Consider the following 17261-nt stretch of genomic DNA (forward strand, 5'->3'; position numbering starts at 1 on the left):
ATTTTGAATGTCATGCTATTGCTAACACTTCATTGGAACAAAGTTATAAAAAAAGAAGGGGTGAACTTATTTGAAAAAAGTTACAACATGTGACTGTTTTTTGTTCTTTTAAAGAAACCACGTACTTATTGTCCCCCCATCTCTATCTTTCTCTTTTTTTTCTGTCTCTTTCTTTCTCTCTCCCTCTCTCCGTCTCTCTATTTTTCTCACTGTCTCTCTTTTTCTCTCTGTCTCTCTTTCTTTCCGTCTCTCACTCTATCTCTCTTGCTCTTGGATGATAAAACAGCTCATCTAATAAGGCAATTGCATTTACATTTTCATATTCATGTTACGCATATTTCTCCTTCGCAAGGTTAGGCCCAACTCATAAGACTCTAGAATATAAACACCAATGAGAGCCCCCTATCCTAGACTTTTCACCTCAGAAAAAGAATTTCATTTCAGAAATATAGGGTTCACTGAAATATAATCGCTATGAGCACTACACTCCACTCCGGATCGTCTGTAGATATGACTAGTCTTGGCTCACCCCACCGAACCTTAAAGTGCAAATTTGATGTATGCATGTAAGAGGGCATACAGTGTTTCATCAGGAGAGTGCAGGATGAAAGACAAATAGCAGGGTTGCTGTAACTCCAGTTGACCACAAGGAATGCAACCAGGCAGCGTGTACAGACAGGAGAGGAGAGGAGAGAGGAACAACGTGATTCCACACAGAGAAGAGGATAGACTACGGCTCCAACCCTGCTCACTGTAGGCTGCTTATCATCATTATCCTCTATGAAAGGAGTAATAGTAGTGAGGAGTAATGGGAGTAAGATAAGTATTTTTAATGGGATTCTGTAGAAATTTTGAAAAGTATGAAAATGGCACACAGAGAATATTCTAATAACTTAAAGAAGTGAATGTACAATATTATGGCCCTTCTTCCGTCTTTTATTATTACTGTATGAAACAAGGATTTAGTGTCCCTTAGAATAGTTGATATTGACTGTTTTTATTAATAATTATTTGGTTTTCCAAAAAAAGTATACATTTGTGAATCATAGACTGTATGTAGAGATACACTCTAAGTCGACACTGTAGTGTCGACTTAAAGGCAGTGTGGCATTATGGTGGCCATGTAGCAACTTGAGGATACTTTGTAACTTACATCCCCAAAGGTCACGAGTCACCCAGGATTATTACTTTCCCAGTGCAGTGTTATATATAATACCCTCCCAAACAACCAAACCAACCAGCCAACTCTGTGAGTTCTGGCAACTAGGTCATATTTCTGTTGGTGAGGTTGGGTTGGTAAGATCATAATGGATATTCTATTTTAGGGTCCTGAATGTTTTCTGATTCTGTGTGTGTGTGTGTGTGTGTGTGTGTGTGTGTGTGTGTGTGTGTGTGTGTGTGTGTGTGTGTGTGCGCGTGTGCGCGTACAGGCGTGCACGTGTCCGACAGTCCGAGAGAGCAGAGGACAGCAATACTTCCTAATTGTGATATTATGATGAACACATGAGGGTGCTGTTCTGCTTACAACGTTTGGGAAGTCGTGAGAGAAGGTCAAGCGGTAGAATTACTAGAGCATTTGGGACTAAAGTATAATTCTGCACCTGTTTTCTGCATGATAACTGATTTCTAAGCTATAAATGGTAAAAAGGGTGGTCACACTTTATTTGGATAGTCAGGATTTTCCATCTGTAGATGCTCTACTGATGGTCATACTATCAATAAACTATTGTTGATAAGCAACTGATTGCTATGGTTACGATTAGGTTTATGAAAATGTAGGGTTAGGATAAGGATTAAGGTTAGGGTTAGAGCTAGGGTTAAGGTTAGTAGATAGTTAGTTGAAATGTTTCTGTAGATAGTCTGTAGAGCATCTATCCAAATAAAAGTTCAAGGCTGCTTATGTTTTAGCTCCATTCTAAGCTTCTTATTTGCTTCAAAAAAATGTGGTTTCACCCCCTCCAATAGCCTGGAACCAAATTGCTATTGGAAATAAGCAACTGTAAACATAATTTGTTTTTCAATACAACACATTTTACGGGGACTTCCGGATAACGTCCCACTTTGTCTCAAAATGAAGCAGGATCATTGGATACGTCATGGTTCATCCTGGCACGCCCTGAGGGTAACTTACAGGAACAAAGCTATAGCATGGTCAGTATAGTGAGGGAAGAAACCTTTTGAAATTAGAATAAACGGCTTTCTCCATCTATTCATCCTCACACTGAGCCTCTCATTTCAGACTCCAGACTGTCCGAAATAATCAGTTCTCCACAGTAAATGGTAGTAGCTGTGTGTCATTAACAGTATGTTTCAGAGACTTTCAGTGAGTTACAGAGAGTTTCAGAGAGTTTCAGAGAGTTTCAGAGAGTTTCAGAGAGTTTCAGAGAGTTACAGAGAGTTTCCGAGCGTTTCAGAGAGTTTCAATGAGTCTTGCACATCAAGTCAAACTAAACCAAGGTCCTGGTTCTGAAGATCCAAAGGCATTTGTGGCAGTAGGGGTGTTAACCCCAGTGTCCCTGGCTGAATTCCAACTTGGCCCCTCATGTATTCTCAACCTTATTCCCTGATAAAAGAAAGTTAAATGAATGAACCAGTGTTATTAATGTGTTATTATTTTACTGAGGCACTAAAACTGCTCTGACATACAAACCCTCAATGACTCCCGCTTTACTCGCTCTCAATTTAATTCAATGGGCTTTATTCTCTCTCTCTCTCTCTCTCTCTCTCTCTCTCTCTCTCCTCTCTCTCTCTCCACACTCTCTCTCTGACTGCCCAACGCTGCAGGTTGAATCCATTGCCACAATTTCCTGTCACATGATTCGAAATAGGATCCCCTGCTTACTTTCTACTATCTCTCTTGTGTCTGTGTGTTGAGACCTGCCTGCCTTGGAGTTCACTTCACAGACTTTAAACGCGAACTAGGAACGGCACCTCTACCCACACAAAACGACTGGCCGCATCAGTCCGCATCAGGCTGCGTTCAGAACAACAGTTCACCTGCGTCCGAAGCTCCGAACACTCTCTGCTCCGTTCGGAACACGACTGTACCCTACCCAAGACAAGTCCCGCTCTTTCTTTCCCAAAGACACGAGCGATGGATTCATTTTTGACAAATACTGCTGCCCTTCTACTAGTTGGGTTTTTATCTTCGACTGCTTCCAGACAGTTCGACACTGGTAAGTTGATCAGAAACTTATTCTGCTGTTGCTTCTTCTCCCAGTGTGTGTCTTTATCCAACACATCCGCTAGAAGAAGCCTTTAAAAGTTACGAGGTACGCTGCGTACTTTTTGGAGCCGCCTGATAATATCCTCCAAAGACGCTAAATGGAAAGATTAGGCTATTGGTGTGAAATTCTTTGCGAATGTAATTTACTGTATGACTGAATTTGTGCTCTTATCGTAGCCTGTGAATATGCTACAATGCTCTGCACTTGCAGCGAACAACAGAACATTACACAGGATTCTTTATATGCGTCTTCCAACCTGTCTATTGGCATGTTTTGTATAGCCTACTGTACATCGTAGCACACTGAAAGGCTGCTGCTACCTGTCACTGGTTAAATTCAGAAACGAACAGATTGTCAGTTTTCTTATGACAAATGCTATTGTTGATGGCGCATTTGTATTGCCCACCACAGACGTTGTAGGTCATTGACTGTATTCTGAAATGTGTATAAATGATTTAATATAGGCTACTCTAATAATATCCAATCATTGTAATAAAGTAGGCTAATAATGCAATATTGTCCAAGGTATTGGGTTGACAGTGGGCCAGAGTCATCGGCTGTTATTTATTTCATTCCTTATGAATGGGTTGAGTTGGCTACATTGTAATACAATGTGGACTTCCCACAGTGACATTGGATTCCCTCGTTTCAAAACGACCCCCCCCCCAGCACCAGAAATTGTTTGTTTTGAATATTTAATATTGATGACCACATAAACCAACATTTCTGGTGCTGTAATTTGGGATGTGTTTAATGTCTAAACAGAAAATCCTCCTGCTTTCCTGTTAATGTTGTTCTTTCTTAATTATACCTTTGATTCCAATGAGAGGTTTGACCATCTGGGCTACATATGTTAGTGCTCCCATGTGTACCTATGTATTACCACTGTAAACTATGGTATTCCCCCTCTTTCCCTGCAATGGACAGAGAACCCTAGTCCAGAATACTGAATTCTGGCCTAAAGTATTCTGTATGTTAACTGTATAATATCTATATACCCTCTGCATAATAGATATTGGGTATATAATCATATTTTATACATCCTTTGCATCTGGAAAATCTATTCTGTTTTCTGGTGCATATTTGTCGTAGAGCAACTCAGTGTGGGGATGATGTTCTCTCTATTTTGGATGTTTTCCCCAAATACATTTTAGATCAAGTAGAACAAACATTTCTGAGTGTAGACAACATGCACAGGCGCCCCCACCACACACACACACACACACACACACACACACACACACACACACACACACACACACACACACACACACACACACACACACACACATATACACAAACACATCACACAGACACAGACTTTCCCCATGTGCCACTCATACAAATTGAATTCATGCCGAAGCAAATTGTCCTTTCAAATCTTGTCTCCTGTACAGTACAGATAGGGCTGTCATCCCTACTGTAACTATGCAGTAGGGCAGGGTTTTCTAAACTGGGTGCACATTTTGGTTTTTACCCAAGCGCTATACAGGTGATTCAAATAATCAAAGCTTGATGACGAATCGGTTATTTGAATCAGCTGTGTAGTGCTAGGGCATAAACCAAAACCTGCACCCAGGGGGGCCCCAGGACCAAGTTTGGGGAAACCCTGCAGTAGGACATTTCCATCGAAAAGGACCCATGAGCACCAACATGTGAGGTTTATAGGAGCATATCAAATTGGGTGTCAAATGAAAGCTAACTGAAGGCATATATACATTTCTCTCTCTCTCTCTCTCTCTCTCTCTCTCTCTCTCTCTCTCTCTCTCTCTCTCTCTCTCTCTCTCTCTCTCTCTCTCTCTCTCTCTCTCAGTGTGAATCTCCCCCATCCAAAAGACCCTATTAACTTCATTTTGGGGAAATGTTTACTGTATAGGGGATGCATTTCCTTCTTGTTTTGACCTTTTGGGATTATTTGTGTATTGATATTGTATTACTGCACTATAGGAGCTAGAAATACAAGCATTTCGCTGCACCTGCTGTAACATCTGCAAATCTGTGTACACAACCAATAAACTTTGATTTAATTTGTTACATACGGTACATCTCTGATCTTGTCAATATCAGATAAAAAAAATACTTAATTGTCATCATCATGGTAGTACATTCGAGTTATCATCATAGTAGTACATTTGAGTATATATATCATACTTTTATGTTTCTACTTTACAGACATACATGTCGTTTTCAAAATCTGTGGTAGACTAACCGGTTTACATTTACACTCTATAGATTTATCAAACATTTAAGTGATCATAAATTAAGAGCAGTCGCATTAAGTAACAGTAAAATGTATGTTAACAAAAGATAAAAGAATCATATCAAAAGTAATGTGCGCATTGCATTATGAAAGGCAATTACTTTATATGAAAATGAATTGCAATGCGAAACATGTATTTCTAGATGATACACTGATTAAGTTTGGTGAAACATTTACTGTATGATTTTGTGTTGTACTTAGTCAATTAAAAATGTACTTAGTGTTTTGAAACAACTGCCTTTTTGATGGTCTGTTTGGAGTTTTGTACTAAGAGTGGTGAAAATGTACCATATACTTGTGAAAATTGAACCATAAAAAAATGATTTTTAAAAAACTGTAACGTCCACACTGGACCAAATCTGAACCTATCATAGACTTATGTTTCACAAGTTTGGATAGCACAGTACAGTAGAGTACAGTACAGTGAGTAAAGAACAGTATAGTACTGTACAATATAGCACAGTGCTGAGTACAGAACTGTACAGATAGTAGAGCACAGTAGACTATAGTACAACACAATAATGTACAATACAATATAGTACTGTGAGTAGAGCACAGTAGAGTACAGTCCAATACAGTAGTACAGTACAATACAGTACAGTAAAGGTATAGTACAGTAGAGTACAGAATATTCTACTGTACTCTACTGTACTGAACTAAATTTACTTTACTGCACTGTACTGAACCCTGTCCTACTCTGCTCTGCTGTGTTGTGCTGTATTGTACTGCACTCTACTCTACTGTGCTGCACTGTCAAAACATGTGAAACATGAGGAGAATGACATTCATATCTATAATTATGCATTTCTGTATTACAGATCAGGGACCCATGATGTAATTTTGTTACCATAATTCCGTTACCAGGTGTAAATCCAATTCACTTACTGTAGTTCAACAACCAAAATAGATTTTTTCAAACTCAAGGTGCCATGTCATAGCTGACACCCCATTCTTTCTGCAGACATCTTTGAATCTTAATTCAGGGCAGATATTTAACAGAGGTTTTGGAAAACGTGGTCACATAAACACCTGAGAGACATTTGACCGTAATTCCTTTACCAAAGTTTGCATTTGCACAGTTTTTCCAAGAAATTTGTTTTTGTACATTTTTCAGTGGACATTGTTAAAAGTAGTTCTTGTGCATTTTTTACAAATTTAACTAGGTAAGTCGGTTAAGAACAAATTCTTATTTAAAATGACAGGGTAGGAACAGTGGGTTAACTTCCTTGTTCAGGGGCAGAATGACAGATTTTTACCTTGTCAGCTCAGGGATTCGATCTAGTAACCTTTCAGTTACTAGTCCAACACTCTAACCGCTAGGCTACCTGCCGCCCCAAAGAGTTGAGAGTTGCACGAGTTGCATAGAGTTGCATAGAGTATGGTTTGTTAAAATCAATGTTTTTTGTGGCATAATTCAATTTCCGTAGAATTGCCAAGCACTTATAGCTACAGGCTTACTGTGTCGTAGGTGTTGAAGGAAGATATATAGCTGAGGCTTAAACACTCATCATCTCTGCCTCCTTTTTACACTTACTGTGTCTCAAATGTCACCCTATTGCCTATACAGTATAGTGCACTTCTCTTGACCAGAGCCCAATGGGCCCTGGTCAAAAGTAGTGCACTATAAAGGGAATAGGGTTCCATTTGGGATGCACACATTGGTTTTCAGAGCTGAGTGTCTTTAAGGGCTTTATAAACGGGCCCAGCCGCTTGGACTCCCACATACCATTCTCCTCTCTAACCAACCAGGAGCAAAGCTCAGAGAGAGAAAGTTTGCTTGGCAGCCGCAGAGACACTTGACACTCGTACACACAAATGGAAGTCGTTTCATGTCAAAGCTGTAACAGTGGAGTTTAGAGTTTTGCTGAAAGCTGAAAGATGGTAATGTTTGCTTTCGCGGTGTGTGTGCATGTGTGTGTGTCGGGCCCTATGAACAAACCGGAGCCGGTTAAACTGCAGTTATTATTCTGTTGTTGACGTTTGTGTTCGGGGGAGTCGAGAAGCAAGTTCAGAGAGTGACTTTTAATAATAAATAACACAAGGAACAAAACAAGAAACACGAGTAGCGGACAAACATGAAACAACGGAACAGAAACAATAACGCCTAGGGAAAGAACCAAAGGGACTGACATATATAGGGGAGGTAATCAGACAGGTTATTGAGTCCAGGTGAGTCTGATGAGGCGCTGATGCGGGTAACGATGGTGACAGGTGTGCGTAATAATGAGCAGCCTGACGACCTCGAGTGCTGGAGAGGGAGTATACTTGACTGTGTCCCCTCCCTGACACGCAGCTCCAGCCGCAGGACACCGACCAGAGGGACAGTCTCGAGGACCAGGAACCGATCGCTTATGGTGAGGCGCGGTAACCTGTTGAACCGGCTGAGGCACGGGAACCTGACTAGGATCCCCTGCTTGCTTTCTACTATCTCTCTTGTGTCTTTGTGTGTTTAGACCTGCCTGCCTTGGAGTTCACTTCACAGACTTTAAACGCGAACATGGAACGACCCCTCTACTCACACAAAACGACTGGCCGCATCAGGCTGCGTTCAGAACAACAGTTCACCTGCGTCTGAAGCTCCGAACACTCTCTGCTCCGTTCGGAACACGACTGTACCCTACCGAAGACAAGTCCCGCTCTTTCTTTCTCAAAGACACGAGCGATGGATTCATTTTTGACAAATACTGCTGCCCTTCTACTAGTTGGGTTTATATCTTCGACTGCTTCCAGACAGTTCGACACTGGTAAGTTGATCAGAAACTTATTCTGCTGTTGTTTCTTCTCCCAGTGTGTCTTTATCCAACACATCCGCTAGAAGAAGCCTATAAAAGTTACGAGGTACGCTGCATACTTTTTTGAGCCGCCTGATAATATCCTCCCAAGACGCTAAATGGAAAGATTAGGCTATTGGTGTGAAATTCTTTGCAAATTTAAATTACTGTATGACTGAATTTGAATACAATTTGGTGCACTTATCATAGCCTGTGAATATGCTACAATGCTCTGCACTTGTAGCGTACAACACAACATTACACATCATTATTTCAATGCGTCTCCCGACCTTTCTATTGGCATGTTTTGTATAGCCTACAGTACATTGTAGCAGATACTGAAAGGCTGCTGCTACCTGTCACTGGTTAAATTCAGAAACGAACAGCCCAAGTCCATTTTCTTATGACAAATGCTATTGTTGATGGAGCATTCTTATTGCCCACCACAGACGTTGTAGGTCATTGACTGTATTCTGAAATGTGTATAAATGATTTAATATAGGCTACTCTAATAATATCCAATCATTGTAATAAAGTAGGCTAATAATGCAATATTGTCCAAGGTATTGGGTTGACAGTGGGCCAGAGTCATTGGCTGTTATTTATTTCATTCCTTATGAATGGGTTGAGTTGGCTACATTGTAATACAATGTGGACTCCCCACAGTGACACCTGGATTCCCTCCTTCCAGAATATGAACTTGAAGCCTTCCTTGTTCTACACAGTCAGATGCTGAGACATCGACATGCCAACTTCACTGAAAAACATAAATTAACACTGCAGAGAAATTACGCAAATACCATGCAACTGTATTCTTGTATTATGTTTCCCAAAAAATTTTACCCCATTTTCTCCCCAATTTCATTGGTAGTTACAGTCTTCTCTCATCGCTGCAACTCCCGTACGGACTCGGGAGAGGCGAAGGTCAAGACCCATGCGTCCTCCGAAACACAACCCAACCCAGCCAAGCCGCACTGCTTCTTGACACAATGCCCACATAACCCGGAAGCTAGCCGCACCAATGTGTCGGAGGAAACACCGTACACCTGGCGACCATGTTAGGAGTCGCTAGTGTGCAATGGGACAAGGACATCCCTACCGGCCAAGACCTCCGATAACCCGGACGACGCTTGGCCAATTGTGCACCACCCCGTGAGTCTCCCGGTCGCGGCCGTCTGCGACAAGCCAGGACAAACCCAGAATCTCTAGTGGCACAGCAATGCGATGCAGTGCCATAGACCACTGCGCCACTCGGGAGGTCTTGAGCTCCCCTTTTTAAGAGAAAAATAAAGAATTTGTTTCATTTTAATATTTAATAATGATGACCACATAAACCAACATTTCTGGTGCTGTAATTTGTCTTGTGTTTAATGTCTAAACAGCAAATCCTTAGTGCTCCCATGTGTACCTATGTATTACCACTGTAAACTATGGTATTCCCCCTCTTTGCCCTGCAAAGAGAACCCTAGTCCACAATACTGAATTCTGACCTAAATTATTCTGTATGTTAACTGTATAATATCTATATACCCTCTGCATAATAGATATTGGGTATATAATCATATTTTATACATCCTTTGCATCTGGAAAATCTATTCTGTTTTCTGTTGCATATTTGTTCTCTCTATTTTGGATGTTTTCCCCAAATACATTTTAGATGAAGTAGAACAAACATTTCTGAGTGCAGACAACATGCACACACACACACACACACACACACACACACACACACACACACACACACACACACACACACACACACACACACACACTTTCCCCATGTGCCACTCATACAAATTGAATTTATGCCGAAGCAAATTGTCCTTTCATATCTCGTCTCCTGTACAGTACAGATATGGCTGTCATCCCTACTGTAACTATGCAGTAGGGTAGGGTTTCCCAAACTGGGTGCACATTTTGGTTTTTACCCAAGCGCTATACAGGTGATTCAAATAATCAAAGCTTGATGACGAATCGGTTATTTGAATCAGCTGTGTAGTGCTAGGGCATAAACCAAAATGTGCACCCAGGGGGGCCCCAGGACCAAGTTTGGGAAACCCTGCAGTAGGACATTTCCATCGAAAAGGACCCATGAGCACCAACATGTGAGGTTTATAGGAGCATATCAAATTAAGAGTCTATATAAAAGACATAGATGCATTTTTTTCTACCATTTTCCATCTTAGAATTTAGGCATAAGTAAAGGCTTTGATTTCTGAATAAACAGATGGAAAAGGGGTCTTAGAAAACATCTACCAGAAAAAGTCTTAAGGTATCAGAAATACAACAAAACACGATAATGTTGACGTAAACACCCCTGCCAACTAATAGCAACACTAATATTTAGTTTTGGAGTTATTGTTTACATTTTGTAAGTTTAATAAATATTGCCTTGTGCCTTGTAATTCCGTTACCTAAAACCATAAAACCTCCGAGGCGCGCGAGCTTGACGGGCCGGCTCCGAGGCGCGGGAGCCTGACCAGGGGGTTCCGAGGCGCGGGAGCCTGACCAGGGGGTTCCGAGGTGCGGGAGCCTGACCAGGGGGTTCCGAGGCGCGGGAGCCCGTCATTTTTCTACAATTTTCCATCTTAAAAATTAGGCATAAGTAAAGGCATTGATTTCTGGATAAACAGATGGAAAAGGGGTCTTTGTAAGGTCTGTCGTCAGGAATGGACCAAAATGCGGCGGAGTTAGTGTTCAACATGATTTAATTAAACGAACACTTTACAACTACACAAAACAAGAAAACTGACAGCCAACACAGTCCTGTCAGGTGCAACCACTGTGACAAGAACAATTACCCTGAAACACAAAGGAAACGTAGGCAACTTATGTGTGACTCCCAATCAGCCACAACCCTCTACAGCTGTGCCTGATTGGAAGTCACACGGCCAAAATCAACGAACAATCAAAAACACACACTCTCTTCTGCCACGTCCTGACCCAACACCACCCTCTACTGGTCAGGACGTGACAGTACCCCCCCTCAAAGGTGCATACCCCGAAATGCACCTACACAAAACACAGAACCCCCCCCCCCCAAAACGACTACAAAAAAAAAATCCCCTAAACAAAAAGGGAGGGAAGGGAGGGTGGCTGCCGTCAACGACGGCACTGTGCTACACCCTCCCTCCCCCAACCCACCTATCCTGGAGGTGGCTCAGGTGCGGGACGTAAACCTCGCTCCACCTTCGGCGTCGTCCACTTTGGTGGCGCCGATAGCTGCGCCGGGCAGACGGGCCACTCAAGCTGACCCTGGCAGGCGGGCCACTCGGGCTGGGCCAGAGGACAGGCGGGCCACTCGGGCTGGGCCGGAGGACAGGCGGGCCACTCGGGCTGGGCCGGAGGACAGGCGGGCCACTCGGGCAGATCCGGCACGGCGGGCCACTCGGGGAGATCCGGCACGGCGGGCCACTCGGGCAGATCCGGCACGGCGGGCCACTCGGGCAGATCCGGCACGGCGGGCCACTCTGGCAGATCCGGCACGGCGGGCCACTCTGGCAGATCCGGCACGGCGGGCCACTCTGGCAGATCCGGCATGACGGGCCACTCTGGCAGATCCGGCACGACGGGCCACTCTGGCAGATCTGGCTCAGGATTCACCAGGCTGGGGAGACATGAAGGAGGCCTGGCTCTGGGCGCAGGCCCTGGACTCACCAGTCTGGGAAGACCCGCTGGAGGCCTGGTTTGAGGAGGTGGCACAGGAGAGACCAGGGTGGAGAGACCCACTGGAGGACTGGTCCGTGGAGGAGGCACGGGCTTGACCAGGATGGGAAGACATGCAGGAGGCCTGGTTCTGGGCGTAGGCACAGGACGTGCAGGGCTGGGAAGACATGCAGGAGGCCTGTTTCTGGGCGCAGGCACAGTCTTTACCAAACAACCAGCACGCACCTTAGGACGAGTATGGAGAGCTGCCTCAGGTGACATCATTCCCACGACACGCTCATTAGGGCGAATGCCGTACTTTATGCACCACACTAGCAGCTCTCTCATCTCTCTTTCCTTTAATTTACCCATTAACTCTGTCACAGTCTCTGCCTCGTACCCCTCGCTCACCTCCCATGTCAGCCCGACTGGCTCTGGTTCCGACCTCGGCTTCGCCGACTGTCCCGTGTGCCCCCCCCAAAAAAATTATTGGGGCTGCCTCTCGTGCTCGTTGCGCTCTCTCTCCTCGTAATAGCGCCTCTCCGCTCTCGCCGCTTCAATCTCCCACTGCGGGAGGCGATAATCCCCAGCCTGTGTCCATGGTCCCTCTCCGTCCAGGATTTGTTCCCAAGTCCATTGGTCCATCACGCTGTACTCCTGCTGCTCCTTCCTCCTCCGCCGCTTGGTCCTGGTTTGGTGGGTAATTCTGTAAGGTCTGTCGTCAGGAATGGACCAAAATGCGGTGGAGTTAGTGTTCAACATGATTTAATTAAACGAACACTTTACAACTACACAAAACAAGAAAACTGACAGCCAACACAGTCCTGTCAGGTGCAACCACAAGAACAATTACCCACGAAACACAAAGGAAACGTAGGCAACTTATGTGTGACTCCCAATCAGCCACAACCCTCTACAGCTGTGCCTGATTGGAAGTCACACGGCCAAAATCAACGAACAATCAAAAACACACACTCTCTTCTGCCACGTCCTGACCCAACACCACCCTCTACTGGTCAGGACGTGACAGTCTTAGAAAACATCTACCAGAAAAATTCTTAAAAAGGTTTCAGAAATACAACAAAACAAAAATCATAACTGCAAGGCCAGCTGAATATCTTTGAGTGCATGTATGGCCATATCCGTTGCCGACAGGTGTATAAAATAGACAAACATTGGCAGTAGAATGGCCCGTACTGAAGAGTTCAGTGATTTTCAACGTGGCATTGTTATTTGATGCTACCTTTCCATCAAGTCAGTTCATCAAATGTCAGCCCTGCTAGAGCTCCCCCGGTCAACTGTAAGTGCTTTTATTGTGAAGTGGAAACGTCTAGGTTCAACATCGTCTCAGCCACGAAGTGGTAGGCTACACAAGCTCACAGAACGGGACCGCTGAGTGCTGAAATCGTCTGTCCTCGGTTGCAACACTAATTACCACGTTCCCAAACTGCCTCTGGAAGCAACGTCAGCACAAGAACTATTAGTCGCGAGCTTCATGAAATGGGTTTCCACGGCCGAGCAGCCTCACACAAGCCTAAGATCACCATGCTTAATGCCAAGCGTTGGCTGGAGTGGTGTAAAGCTCGCTGCCATTGGACTCTGGAGCAGTGGAAACGTGTTCTCTGGAGTGATAAATCACGCTTCACCATCTGGCAGTCTGGCGGATGAATCTGGGTTTGGCGGGTGCCAGGAGAACACCACCTGCCCGAATGCATAATGGTCTGGGGCTGTTGTTTATGGTTCGGGCTAGGCCCCGTAGTTCTAGTGAAGGAAAACCTTAACGCTACAGCATACAATGACATTCTAGACAATTCTGTGCTTCCAACTTTGTGTCAACACTTTGGGGAGTGACAAAGAGTGAAATGTTAGCTAAAAAGAGTGGTACCCAGGCTAGAGACATTAAATCCCCTTCTGGATCAAGAACCCCATTGCCTAAATTGCTTTGTGAGTCCCAAAAAATGTATAAAATAACACCCCTTGTGTGCACTTCCGGTAATACCGGAGGTGTCGGTGTTTGACGAAGGAATATCTGAGGAAAAAGGAAGGCAACTGAACTGTCAGAAATAAGGCCTGGTGAAAACATGATGAGGTTATCCAGGCAGGATATTAGGGGCAAAATGTCATGGCGTTTGGAAATTATTGAGCAGGAGAGAGCGTTAGGTTTGCCATTACTTATCGTGTGCTGTGAAGTCTCTATAGTGATGTGGAGACGCGTGATCTAACTTGTAAGACTGGGCTAATGTGACATGTTAGGAGTGTTCTCTTTTCAGAGAGAGCATCTGACTTGCCGCATATGAAGCGGCAGCAGTACGTTCTGACATAAACTGCATTTAGATGGAAACCATATGAAGTAGAGGAGTTTGGATTAGTGTCAATATGTATGGTGTGTGGAGTATGTGTGCTTGTGCTCCTCTGTGTGTACGTGTGTGTATGCTAGCCTAGCGCTTAATCCCAGAGTCGGCAAGGTGAGTTATCCCCCAACAACAACTGCTCCCCAGGCGCTGATGACATGGACGTCGACTAAGGCAGCCACCCTCGCCTCTTTGATTCAGAGGGGTTGGGTTAAATGAGGAAGACACATTTTGGTTGAATGCATTCAGTTGTGCAACTGACTAGGTATCTCCTTTCCCTCCCTTCTATCTTTGCTTTATTGAGGGCTATCCAGAAACAGCTTCAGGCAGCTACCACCCATTTGACTCTTCATTCCCCTCTTTGACTTTGAACCAGTGCCATGGGGAAGAGGAGTGAGGAGAGTGAGTGTCTAGTAATGGATTTCCTTCCAGTCCAGACTGACTCCCCTAGCTGTCTCTGTGCTACACTGACTGAGAGCAGCAGAATTTGGCAACCAAATGGCTTTCTCCTGCTACCTAAGTCTACCATATCTGGCAACGTGACCCCTCACTCCTGCACCGACTCCTACTCCGACTCCTGCTGTGTCTGGCAACCTCACCACTCTCTTGCTCTCCCCTGCTCCTGCTCCGAGACCCATCCTGGGCCAGCTTAACAGCAGAACACAGCCTAGTTCACAGAGCCTGCACTCTGTCAGGAGCGTCGCAGAGCAGACAGCCAGATACATTACTGGCCTGGAGAGGACCTGTGTTGTGTTGCGTTGGTCCCGTGTGGCTCAGTTGGTAAAGCATGGTGTTTGCAATGCCAGGGTTGTGGGTTTGATTACCATGGGGGGCCAGTATGGAAAAAAAATGAATGAAATGTATGCATTCACTACTGTAAGTTGCTCTGGATAAGAGTGTCTGCTAAAATGTTAAAGTGTGTGTGTGGCCAACAGTGCACAGTGTGTTAACTGATAAATGGTCCTTGCTGGGTTGTAACTGTTTGTGTAATGTTTTTTTCTCCCACTCTGGCAAGCAAGCTACAAAACAGACACAGATTAATGGGCTTTGTGATGACTTCTCAAGTTGTGTGCGCTTGCGCGTGTGTGTGTGTGTGTGTGTGTGTGTGTGTGTGTGTGTGTGTGTGTGTGTGTGTGTGTGTGTGTGTGTGTGTGTGTGTGTGTGTGTGTGTGGGTAATGTACAGGCCAGATCAGATGTAGAGGCATGGCCTAGGCCCTAAGACATCTAGTGACTTAATAAACTCCCCATGTTCCTGCTCAGGTTTTAAAGGGGTCACCACGCAACGCTAAGACCCGGGGGTCTCATGTCCTCACCCCTGACTCCCCTTTCCCCATAGTCTCCCTCCTCTCTCCCCCATCCAACCCAAGTGTTGCTTCCTCTCTCCTACTTTCTCTTCCCCCCCATCCTTCTTCTCCTCCATCCCTTTCGCTCTCTACCCCCCTACAGCCGAGGTGTTGCCTCGCCCCCCCCCCATCCCTTCACTATTCACTGTCTCTAGTGAGGTCCCTCTCTCTCTTCCTCTCGTAACTGCCGCCCATGCATCATATGTTTTGACTGGGTTATGTCACACTTTGCGTCCTGACTGACTGTTTGACTAGGATGGGGATGGGACTGAGGTTGTATGCGTTCCAAATGGCAGCCTATTCCCTATGTAGTGCAGTAGATCTGACCAGGACCCATAGGGAATAGGGTGCCATTTGGGACATAGCCGATGATGGGGCTGTAGGGGCTGGGTCCTCTTTGAGGATAACAGTGAGACCGTCGGGGGGATAGGTGACCATGTGTTGGCAGGAGGATGGAGGGATAGAGATAGAGAGGTAGATGGAGACAGACGGGGGGGGTTTAGGGCTGCTGGAATGTATGTGTGTGCACGTGCACACGTGCGTATGTGTGTGTTTAACTCATCTTGCTCAGCACAGGGAGTGTCAGTGGGTTATAGGCTTCATATGTGGCCCTTGTGGTCCTTTTTTTTGTTTTTCTGGGCCACTCTAACCTCTTTGCCACGGATGGGCTTCAGTGTAGCAGACACTGGTGAACCACTGAATGTGTGTGTGTGTGTGTGTGTTTGTGCGCCTCTCGTCTCCTCTCCTCTCCTCTCCTCTCCTATGTATAATCATTCCTTCCCCCGGCCCATATGTTGCCCTCATAAGTCTCTGATGGAATGCCAGAAGACGTTCACTTCAACAGGAAAACAAAACACACTACCTAAACTAACACCAATATGTTTCCAGATAGAAGTCCGGTAGTCTCCAGTCATGTGGTGTTTGTTTACAAGCACACAACAAAGAGAGACCGGAGCCTTTGATCACTGTTGTGCAGCACGTGCCAGGTGATGAAGTTACAGTATGGAATTCACAACTAAATGTTTGCCAGGTAGATATCTTATGAAGTTAATTCTAAAATGTGCTAAGTGCTCTGCAGTTGTTCATCTGTTTTGCTAATTTAATTTGTGCAAAATCAAGCTTTGCTTAGTAACAGCAGAGAGTCCCCTTTTGGATCAATAGCTTTATTGTGTAATATTTGTTTTGTGCGTGCAGCAAACTGTGAGTAGCAATTTTGAGTTACTTGTATAACTTTATGAGCTGGGATGTCTGTCCTGTGAATAGTTTAGGTCAGAGACTATATAAAATGTTCGCAATGCACTCGTTAGCATTTAGTTAGCATTCTCTACAAGATTTTACATGTACTTGTTAGCATTGCTAGCCTTCGGATTACAGCGGTTTGAAAAAAAAGCCCCATTTGTTCAGTGCCGATATTACCGAATATCCCAAGATGGCACAAGGTCAGTATGATGGTAGGACAATCTGGATACCGCCCAAGCCTAGCTGGCACACCGCAGTGAGAGATCAGGCTGGGCATTACTTGCAGCTTAGTACTATAATATGCTAGGATCTACTTGCTATCCTATCCCTAGCCTATCTTGTTGTCTCATGCGCTACACTAGGGGAATCAGGCCGTCAGTGCTGTTAGCAATGCTAACAATGTGTTTGCATGAATGGAGACAGA

General features: G+C 44.6%; 1 protein-coding gene across 3 annotated transcripts in view; it reads left to right on the plus strand.

Annotated features, from left to right (window-relative positions):
* Positions 1-2817: 2817 nt before the first annotated feature.
* Positions 2818-17261, plus strand: part of LOC106584901 (kremen protein 1) — a 125263-nt gene continuing 110819 nt past the window's right edge. The window contains exon 1 of one of the 3 annotated variants that reach the window (XM_014170565.2): positions 2818-3176. In XM_014170565.2, the coding sequence (XP_014026040.1) occupies positions 3095-3176 (82 nt within the window). In that variant the 5' untranslated portion in view covers positions 2818-3094. Of the gene's footprint in view, positions 3177-7666; positions 8232-17261 lie in introns of those variants that run through there. The other 2 variants (XM_014170566.2, XM_014170564.2) reach the window with 2 other exon arrangements.

This window comes from Salmo salar, chromosome ssa24 (assembly GCF_905237065.1).
Source record: "Salmo salar chromosome ssa24, Ssal_v3.1, whole genome shotgun sequence".
NCBI lineage: Eukaryota > Metazoa > Chordata > Actinopteri > Salmoniformes > Salmonidae > Salmo > Salmo salar.